Below are 10,757 nucleotides of genomic sequence, written 5' to 3'. Positions count from 1 at the left end.
TGGGTTACCGTCAGGCCTGTTGACGGAATTCACTTGCTCGTATTTCTTTCTGATTCTGGAGAGTTGTAAATTTGATTTGTATCAGATGTGATCTATGACTCTCGCACGTGTTGTGCACTTTTGTTATGTAGTGGTTATTATCATTCATTGATTGATCTCAAAGCTTTATTTACCTTTTCGTGCCACACTTACATAACACATACATGGTCAGGTGATATCTTTGCTAAAGCACAACTTTCTGTTCCGTACGGCAAAGCCAGATGGTTGATGTCAGAATGTTGTTGACGAATTGTTATCCGTCTCAATGAAGCCAGGATCGAAGGACAGAATGTTCCTCATATGGATAGACATTGCATTCATGCATGAATCATAATAACTTGTCTTCTATTTTGCAGGTGTCGGTTTCTAACGTGTTTGATTATTTCAGGAATCATTGCTCGTGCACGCAGAATCATCCCTCTGCACGTAGCTCGTCCGCACAGATACCTTACCAGACGCAACAAACCCAGACTGATGGATCCATCCAACGCTGACATTCTCGAGCTGAAAGAGAAGATGAGTGAGTTGATCAACGCCATGCAAGGGTTCACCCTGGAGCAGAAAGCAATCGCCGAGAAGGTGGAGAGGCTTGAGCTGTCTTCGATTGCCAATAATGGCAATAGTCATGAGGGTAACTCCATCCATGGTCCTGGTGGTTCTAGGGGTGGTGTCGATCTCAGAAAGAAGGCAACTAATGGTGGTGTAGTCATCAACAATGGTGGTGGTTTTGGTTTTGCTGCAGGCGGTGGTCCAGGTCATGTTGGCAACACTCTGAAGGAAAATCAGTTTTCTCCTTTCTTTGAGGCTGTGGAGGATAAAGAAGAGGATTAGTTCTCTATGCTGAATGAGCAGTTCGGTCAGTATGGTGTTCAACCGCCGAACAAAGAGATTCAGGTACTAGCAGAAAAGATTAGGGCTCTGGAAAGCCATACCACTCCTGGGACTATTAACATGACAAATATGAGGCTGGTTGAGGGGATTGTGATTCCACAGAAGTTCAAAGTGCCCACGTTTGATAAGTACAACGGGAGTTCTTGCCCGGAAACTCATCTTCAGGCCTTTGTTTGAAAGATATCTGCCTACACCATGGATCAGAAACTCTGGATGTACTTTTTCCAGGATAGCTTATCTGGCGGGTCTCTCGAGTGGTACACCAAGCTGAGATCATCTGATATAAAGAGCTGGCAGGATTGTGGGGATGCTTTCTTCAAACAATACCAATTTAATGTTGACATGGCACCAAGCCGTACCCAATTGCAGGGTATGTCTCAAAAGCCGAACGAGGGGTTTAAAGAGTATGCATAAAGGTGGAGAGAGTTGGCTGCTAGGGTTCAACCCCCATTAGTGGATCGGGAAATGTCAGATTTGTTCATGGGTACTCTTCAGGGGACTTTTGCTGAGAGGATGATGGGATGCCTGGTTACTGGTTTTGCAGATATAGTAGTGGTTGGTGAGAGGATTGAAAGTTGGTTGAGAATGGGGAAAATACAAGGAAATGCTCCGTCGTCTGGAGTGAAGAAGCCTTTCGATAACGGTCAGCGCAAGAAGGAGGGTGACTCAAGTGCTGTGTATGCCCAAAGGGGACACTGTAGGGATCATTACTACCAGCATACTGCTGCAGTAACAATTCATGCTGGTAATCAACCTGTACAACAGCAACAGCAACAGCAGCCACCTGAACAGAGAACACAAAGAGCTGGGTACCAAGTTAGGGGAAGGATGACAGATTGTCAGTTTGATAGGCCACCCATGACGTATGCCCTTCTGTTGAAGAAGTTGAAGGATCTTGGGTTGGTTCAGCTGAGGACGTTGGCTCTGTTAAAACCATATCAGAGGCCTGCAAATTATGATGAGAACGTCAAGTGCGAGTTCCATTCTGGTGCTCCCGGGCACAATATTGAGGGTTGTAAAGCTTTTAAGCATGTTGTTCAAGATTTGGTGGATTCCAAAGCCATAAATTTTGCACCGACGCCGAATGTTAATGCTAATCCCATGTCGATGCATGGTCAGATAGGGGTGAATGTAATTTCGGAGGATAAGAGAAAAATCGGGGTGACAGATGTGGATCAGTTGAGGACTCCAATGTCTGTGGTCAAGAGACATCTGATAAAGAATGGAGTTTTTCCTGGTTGTGATAATTTTTGTGCTGCTTGTACTGTAACTGCAAATGGGTGTGTAATGTTGAGGGAGACGCTTCAGAAAATGGTGGATGAGGGAAGTCTCCGATTTGAGAAAGTTGCTTTGGAGAAGGAGGATGTTTCAACAATAACCATTTATTTCGATCCTGTCCACTTGTCAGTGCCGGCAGATGCGGCTCCAGTTACCATCACGGTACCTGGACCTATTCCGTATGAAAATGATGATGTTGTGCCATGGGACTATGGTGGTGAGGTGTATTGCAATGGAGAAAAGAAGGAAGATCAGGCTGCAGGTGATATCACCGTTTCAAAGGTGGACAATGCCGGACTTAGTGGTTTCACTCGTAGTGGGAGGTTGTTTGCGCCTGATACGTTGAGAGGTGGGGATGTAGAAAAAGAACAGAGAGATAAGGCTGAGGCTTTAGCCAAGGCAAAAGGAAAGCAGGTGGTGAATGAGGGTACTCCTAGAGCGGCACAGGCGCCTGTTGAGCTGGAAAATGAGTTTGACGCTGAAGCTGAGGAGTTTTTGAGGATTATCAAGAAGTCTGAGTACAAACTTGTAGATCATTTGCAACAGACTCCATCCAAAATTTCGATCTCATCTTTGCTATTGAGTTCAGAAGGTCATAGAGAAGCTTTGTTAAAGATATTGAAAAGGGCCTACGTCTCGCAGGAGATTACAATCAATCAATTAGAGACAGTGGTATCAAATGTCAATGCCAGCCATGGGTTGGGTTTCACTGATCTCGATCTTACTGTGGATGGGCGCAATCACAATCAGGTACTGCACATTTCGATGGAGTGTAAAGGAGCTGTGCTTTCGCATGTTCTGGTTGATACGAGCTCGTCACTCAATGTGTTGCCTAAGAAGGCCTTGGCTAAATTGGACTGTGAGGGATTGGTTTTGAGGCCCACTGATCTGGTGGTTAGAGCGTTTGATGGCTCTAAAAGGGCTGTGTTTGGGGAAGTTGAGCTCCCCGTAAAGATTGGTCCTGAGGTGTTCAAGTATGTGTTCTATGTCATGGACATTCAGTCGGTGTACAGCTGCTTGTTGGGTCGTCCATGGATACACGCTGCTGGGGCAGTAACCTCGACTTTACACAGAAGTTAAAGTATATCTTGGACGGGCAGGTCGTAACAGTTTGTGGTGAGGAGGATATTTTTGTCAGCCAGTTGTCATCATTCAAGTATGTAGAAATGGACGGTGAAATATTTGAAACACCAAGCCAGGCGTTTGAAACCGTCAAGGTGGAGAATGTCGTTTTTGCTGAAAGAGAGAAGAAGCCGTCCACTGCTTCTTATAAACAGGCTGTGAAGGTAGTGAAAAGTGGAGAGGCCCCAGGTTGGGGAAGAGTGGTAGATGTTGCGGTGAAAGAGGATAAGTTTGGGATCGGTTATCAGTCGGGCCAAGGCTCGTCTGGACAGAATAAAGGTCGTCGTCAACCGTTCACGTTCACCAGTGCTAGAATGCTAGATCCAGGCTGTATCTGTGCTGTGGGTGAAGAGACTGACAGTGACTGCGAGCTCGACTCGTGGATAAAACCGTGCGTACCAGGAATGGAGATCCAAATCTGGAAAGCCGAAAAGATCATCACTGTCACTCTGCGTGAAGAGTAATATTTCTGTTTGTTAATTCTGTTTGCATGAAAGCCATACGTTTTGCCCAAAACGTAATGGTCCATTGTAAGGGCCACCTCATGTGCTTCATTTTGCAATATTTGCATTATTAATAAATAGATGTTTTCGCATTAAAAGCGGTGTTCTCTGTTTTTCATTTATTTTTGCAGTTTTAAAAAAAATGATATAGTGAAATGGCAATGTTTATTTTCATTTTTCTTCCTTTTAATTTGTCTCGTCCCGACTCTAAAGCAACGCATGAATCAACATTCATGCAGATGCGATTATTCTCCGGATCTCATTGATAATAATTCTGTTACACCCCTATATGACTTCGACAACCCGATCTATCACACCGAAGAAGAAGGCGAAGAAGATTGTGAACTGTCGGAAGAGTTAGCCAGGTTGTTGAAACAAGAGGAGAAAGTGATTCAACCGCACGAGGAGCAAGTTGAGGTTATTAATCTAGGCACCGAGGAGGTCAGAAAGGAAGTAAAAATTGGGGCCGCTTTGGAGATGAATGTCAAGAGCAGAATGGTAGCATTGTTGAAAGAGTATGTTGATATCTTCGCCTGGTCTTATCAAGATATGCCAGGGTTGGATACCAATATTGTTGTACACAAGTTGCCATTGAGAGAAGATTGTCCTCCAGTAAAGCAGAAGTTGCGCAGAACTCGACCCGAGATGGCCATGAAAATCAAAGAGGAGGTACAAAAGCAGTTGGATGCTGGTTTCCTAGCTGTTACTAATTACCCGCCTTGGGTCGCGAACATTGTGCCGGTACCGAAGAAGGATGGAAAGGTGAGTATGTGTGTGGACTACCGGGATTTGAATAGGGCCATCCCGAAAGATGATTTCCCATTACCTCACATTGATGTGTTGGTAGATAATACAGCTCAGTTCTCGGTGTTTTCCTTCATGGATGGCTTTTCTGGCTATAATCAAATTAAAATGTCGCCAGATGATATGGAGAAAACAACGTTCATCACACCATGGGGCACTTTTTGTTATAAGGTGATGCCATTCGGTCTCAAGAATGTCGGTGCCACGTACCAAAGAGCTATGGTGACCTTGTTTCATGATATGATTCATCATGAGATCGAATGCTATGTTGATGACATGATAGCAAAATCCCAAACAGAAGAGGGGCATCTGGTAGACTTGGCCAAATTGTTTGACTGGTTGAGACAATTCAAATTGAGGTTGAATCCAAATAAGTGCACTTTTGGAGTGTGGTCCGGTAAGTTACTGGGGTTTATTGTAAGTGAAAGAGGAATTGAGGTTGATCCTGCTAAAGCAAAAGCGATACAAGAAATGCCTGAACCGAGAACAGAAAAAGAGGTTCGTGGTTTCTTAGGTAGGTTGAACTACATTTCACGGTTCATATCTCATCTAACAGCCACGTGTGAACCCATATTCAAGTTGTTGAGAAAAGGTCAAACGGTCAGGTGGAATGATGATTGCCAAGCGGCATTTGAAAAAATAAAAGAATATTTGCAGGAGCCTCCGATTCTGATGCCTCCTGTGGGGGAGCGACCATTAATCTTGTACTTGACAGTCCTTGAGGGGTCTATGGGGTGTGTACTGGGGTAGCATGACGAGTCTGGTCGAAAAGAGCATGGAATTTACTACCTTAGCAAAAAGTTTACTGATTGTGAAACAAGATATTCACTGCTCGAGAAAACTAGCTGCGCTTTGGCATGGGCTGCTCGCCGACTGAGACAGTATATGCTAGTTCATACCACTTTGTTGATTTCCAAGATGGATCCGATGAAGTATATATTTGAGAAGCCAGCATTGACCGGACGGGTTGCGAGATGGCAAATGATTTTGACTGAGTACGATATCTAGTACACTTCTCAAAAGGCAATAAAGGGGAGTGTATTGTCTGATTACCTCGCCCAGCAACCCATTGAGGATTATCAACCGATGAAATTTGAGTTCCCCGATGAGGACATCATGTTTCTCAAATCGAAAGATTGTGAGGAGTCGTTTGGTACCCACGCCAGTGGCAATGCGATGGTGAAAGAGGTGCACGAGGGATCGTTTGGTACCCACGCCAGTGGCAATGCGATGGTGAAAAAGTTGCTAAGGGCTGGATATTACTGGATGACAATGGAGGCCCAGTGTTTCAATTTCGTGCGGAAATGTCATAAATGCCAGATTTATGATGATAAGGGGCATGTGCCTCCAAATTCGTTGAGTCTGATGTCGTCTCCGTGGCCGTTTGCTATGTGGGGCATTGATATGATCGGAAAGATCGAGCCTACGACTTCGAATGGGCACCGGTTCATATTAGTTGCTTTTCAGTAGTAACATGCTCCAATGCTATGATTTTTTCTTCCACAAGTTCTCTAATAAAGTGATGACAAATATCAATTTGCTTTGTCCTGCTGTGCTGAATAGGATTTTGGAACTAGTTGTAGCATTCAGGTTGTCACAGTACACTGTCCTGACATCTTGTGTGACATTGTGTTCAGTCACCATTAGTTTCAACCAACCCTGTTGAGAACAGCTACTTCCAGCTGCTATATATTCAGCTAGAGATATAACACAAACATCATCTTCATCTTTGAATACTTTCGAATGTGTAGGAGCAGGAGTCCTTGCACTCCTCATGCCAATCTTCTTAACCTTGTTCTTCGCACATTTGCTTTGAGATAGAAAAATAGACTCTTCTATCTGCTTGACTTGTAGCCCAAGTCCAACAAAGCTCTTCCCAACTTCAGACTGCATTTGACGAGCAACATGTTCTACCATCTGATATCACCTCGTACCAAACCCAATATTATCCACATTCTGTTTCAAATCATTTGTCCATTTAAAATACCAAAGAAAAATTTATTATTATTTACACCCTAAAGTTACCATTATTTTTTAAACCTTTACCCACATATGCATTCCTCTGACTACTATTATTAAAAATATATTATTAAGTTATATTTACTTTATATAGGAAATCAACAAAACTAACTATTAATATAAGAAATGTGTCAATATCATTAAAGACAATTTTAAATTAGAATGATGGAGTAGTATATTCATATAAAATAGATTTCAGAAAAGAAAGCAAATAATAATTAGGGGTTATGTTCAGAAAATAATTAATAGATAATGTTGAGAATTTAAATGAATTCTAGTTAAGTAAAGTAGTTAACAGTGAATTTAATCACATCTTTAAAAAAGGGTGTTGTAAGAGTCAATTATGGGTTGAAAACATTCGGATTTATCACCTAATTTATTGTATATATAACAATAGTTAAAATTGAACCAAACAATAAATTGGTGTAGACAAGAGTACAAGGTTTAAAGTTTGGGTTATAGTCGAGCCAATGTCGAATCGGAAACAATTCATTTGACAATTTTAATTTAATATACGATATATTTATTTGTTTTATTACCAAAGAAATAAATTTTTCATATTTTATAGTAATATGGTAGTACTACACTAGTGAATATTGAATTTGTAAATAAACACAAGGAATAAATTTGGTATTTGATCTTAAATTAATTTTTAAAAAACAAATATTCATAGGACTTAGTCATAATCTCTTAATTCACAATACGAAGTTTTAGTTTGGTAAAAGAATTTTATGACACTTTAAACTACTACATAATCATAACACAAATAAATAATGATTTTTTAATGTGGATCTAAAAAAAAGGTATTATGGGACTATCCATTAAATTCCATTTCAACTATAATAAATTGAAAACAATATTCTATACTCCATTTACTCGGCCTCCATCACATATAACATAGATGTGTATTGTTTGGTAACTTATTCTCTTTTCAACAATTTCTATTCTTTTTCTTGCCTCCCTCATTTTCCAATCACCCAGTATAAGTATTTTATCCTTTACTTCCACACTCATCAAGATAAAAAAACAAGCCAGTCTCTCTATAAGACTTAAAAAGATGATTTATTCTCTATCCAAGACTATGAACCTCCTAAAATGCTGATTTTTTTTATTTCAGCGGTTCGCAATCGACTTTTATGGTTTTGTTTTATAGGTTATTATGTTTAACTGGACATGACACTGTTCCATTTTCTCTTAACACGATTTGGCTTCCCCCAAGCTCAAACTGGGGACCTTCAGTGTGTTAGACTGACGTGATAACCAACTACACCACGAAACCGCCTATGTTTGATTAGAACATTTTAATTTATTTTAATAAAAGTATTCGCAATTGTAATTTGATGATTAGTTTATATTACATTTATCTGTAATTATAAAGGTGTATGTTTTAATTGTTTGAATTATGAAAGTTTATTATTATATCAATTTTAATGATAGTTCATATGGTTTTAAGTAACACGTCCTTTCGTCGAAGAGAATTAATTAGTCCATCAGACTCATAATATGTGTCAGTTTTGAAAAAACAAAAATCTGTTTCAAATCATTTGTCCATTTAAAATACCAAAGAAAAATTTATAATTATTTTCACCCTAAAGTTACAATTATTTTTTAAACCTTTATCCACATATGCATTCCTCTGACTACTATTATTAAAAATATATTATTAAATTATATTTACTTTATATTGGAAATCAACAAAACTAACTATTAATATAAGAAATGTGTCAATATCATTAAAGACAATTTTAAATTAGAATGATGGAGTAGTATATTCATATAAAATAGATTTCAGAAAAGAAAGCAAATAATTATTAGGGGTTATGTTCAGAAAATAATTAATAGATAATGTTGGGAATTTAAATGAATTCTAGTTAAGTAAAGTAGTTAATAATGAATTTAATCACATATTTAAAAAAGGGGTGTTGTGAGAGTCAATTATGGTAGGATAACTAATTATGGGTTGAAAACTTTTGGATTTATCACCTAATTTTTTTGTATATATAACAATAGTTAAAACAGAACCAAACAATAAATTGGTGTAGACAAGAGTACAAGGTTTAAAGTTTAGGTTATAGGCGAGCCAATGTCGAATCAGAAACAATTCATTTGACAATTTTAATTTAATCTAAGATATATTTATTTGTTTTATTACCAAAGAAATAAATTTTTCATATTTTAGAGTAATATTGTAGTACTACACGAGTGAAAATTGAAATTGTACACAAACACAAGTAACAAATTTGGTATTTGATCTTAAATTATTTTTTAAAAAACAAATATTCATAGGACTTAGTCATAATCTAAATACGAATTTTTAGTTTGGTAAAAGAATTTTATGACACTTTAAACTACTACATAATCATAACACAAATAAATAATGATTTTTTAATGTGGACCTAAAAAAAAGGTAGTATGAGACTATCCATTAAATTCCATTTCAACTATAATAAATTGAAAACAATATTCTATACTCCATTTACTCGGCCTCCATCACAGATAACATAGATGTGTATTGTTTGGTAACTTATTCTCTTTTCAACAACTTCTATTCTTTTTCTTGCCTCCCACATTTGCCAATCACCCAGTATAAGTATTTTATCCTTTACTTCCACACTCATCAAGATAAAGAAACAAGCCAGTCTCTCTATAAGACTTAAAAAGATGATTTATTCTCTATCCAAGACTATAAACCTCCTAAAATGCTGATTTTTTTTCGAATTCAGCGGTTCGCAATCGACTTTTATGGTTTTGTTTTATAGGTTATTATGTTGAATTGGACATGACACTGTTCCATTTTCTCTACAACTAGTCATAGCAGCCTGTCTGGTACGGTTTTGATCGCAATGTGTCTATAGTCTTCAAAGTACTTAATCAACGTCATTCTCCATCCTAGTCATTTTTAAATAATATGTAATGTAGCTATATTCTCTCTTACTACATATCTGTTTGGCTCATTGAAGAAAATAATTTATTTAGTTGATTCACAAAATTGTAAATTAACTTTTGAAATTAATGTTGATGCATTGTAAAATTTACAAAAATATAGTGGTAAGCATTAAAATTTAAATAAGAGTTAACACGATTTGGCTTCGCGCAAACTCAAACTAGGGACCTTCAGTTAGTTAGATTGACGTGATAACCAACTACACCACGAAACCGCCTATGATTGATTTGAACATTTTAATTTCTTTTAATAAAAGTATTTGTAATTGTAATTTGATGATTAGTTTTTATTACATTTATCTGTAATTATAAAGGTGAATGTTTTAATTGTTTGAATTATGAAAGTTTATTATTATATCAATTTTAATGATAGTTCATATGGTTTTAACTAACACGCCCTTTCATGGAAGAGAATTAATTAATCCATCAGACTCATAAAATGTGTCAGTTTTGAAAAAACAAAAATCTGTTTCAAATCATTTATCCATTTAAAATACCAAAGAAAATTTTATTATTATTTTCCCCCAAAAGTTACTATTATTTTTTAAACCTTTACCCATATATGCATTCCCCTGGTTACGATTATTAAAAATATATTATTAAATTATATTTATTTTATATTGGAAATCAACAAATCTAGCTATTAATATAAGAAATGTGTTAATATCATTAAAGACAATTTAAAATTCGAATGATGGAGTAGTATACTTATATAAAATAGATTTCAGAAAAGAAAGAAAATAATAATTAGGGGTTATGTTCAGAATATAAGTAATAGATAATGTTGAGAATTTAAATGAATTCTACTTAAGTAAAGTAGTTAACAGTAAATTTAATCACATATTTAAATAGGAGTGTTGTGAGAGTCAATTATGGTATGAGAACTAATTATGGGTTGAAAACTTTTGGATTTATCACCTAATTTATTGTATATATAACTATAGTTAAAACTGAACCAAACAATAAATTGGTGTAGATAAGACTATAAGGTTTAAAGTTTGGCTTATAGTCGAGCCAATGTCGAATCGGAAAGAATTCATTTGACAATTTTAATTTAACATAAGATATATTTATTTGTTTTATTACCAAAGAAATAAAATTTTCATATTTCATAGTAACATGGTAGTACTACACGAGTGAATATTGAATTTGTAAATA

The 10,757-nt window shown here is 37.1% G+C and overlaps 1 protein-coding gene across 1 annotated transcript; it reads left to right on the top strand.

Moving 5' to 3' along the window:
• The first annotated feature begins 1,395 nt into the window (after positions 1-1,395).
• Positions 1,396-10,521, top strand: LOC127129854 (uncharacterized). Its single transcript, XM_051058969.1, has 4 exons — positions 1,396-1,591; positions 2,054-2,358; positions 2,452-3,182; positions 10,452-10,521. Exons 1-4 carry the CDS (start codon positions 1,396-1,398, stop codon positions 10,519-10,521), a joined length of 1,302 nt encoding a protein of 433 aa, XP_050914926.1.
• Positions 10,522-10,757: the final 236 nt, after the last annotated feature.

Source organism: Lathyrus oleraceus, chromosome 3 (assembly GCF_024323335.1).
Source record: "Lathyrus oleraceus cultivar Zhongwan6 chromosome 3, CAAS_Psat_ZW6_1.0, whole genome shotgun sequence".
Classification (NCBI taxonomy): Eukaryota; Viridiplantae; Streptophyta; class Magnoliopsida; order Fabales; family Fabaceae; genus Lathyrus; species Lathyrus oleraceus.
This window is presented reverse-complemented; position numbering and strand designations above follow the sequence as displayed.

Coding starts and splice junctions, on each gene's coding strand:
- LOC127129854 (XM_051058969.1), top strand. CDS start 1,396: ATGTCAGATTTGTTCATGGGTACTCTTCAGGGGACTTTTGCTGAGAGG. Junction 1,592..2,053: donor CGGTCAGCGCAAGAAGGAGG/GTGACTCAAGTG, acceptor ATGGTCAGATAG/GGGTGAATGTAATTTCGGAG. Junction 3,183..10,451: donor ATTGGTCCTGAGGTGTTCAA/GTATGTGTTCTA, acceptor ATATTTAAATAG/GAGTGTTGTGAGAGTCAATT.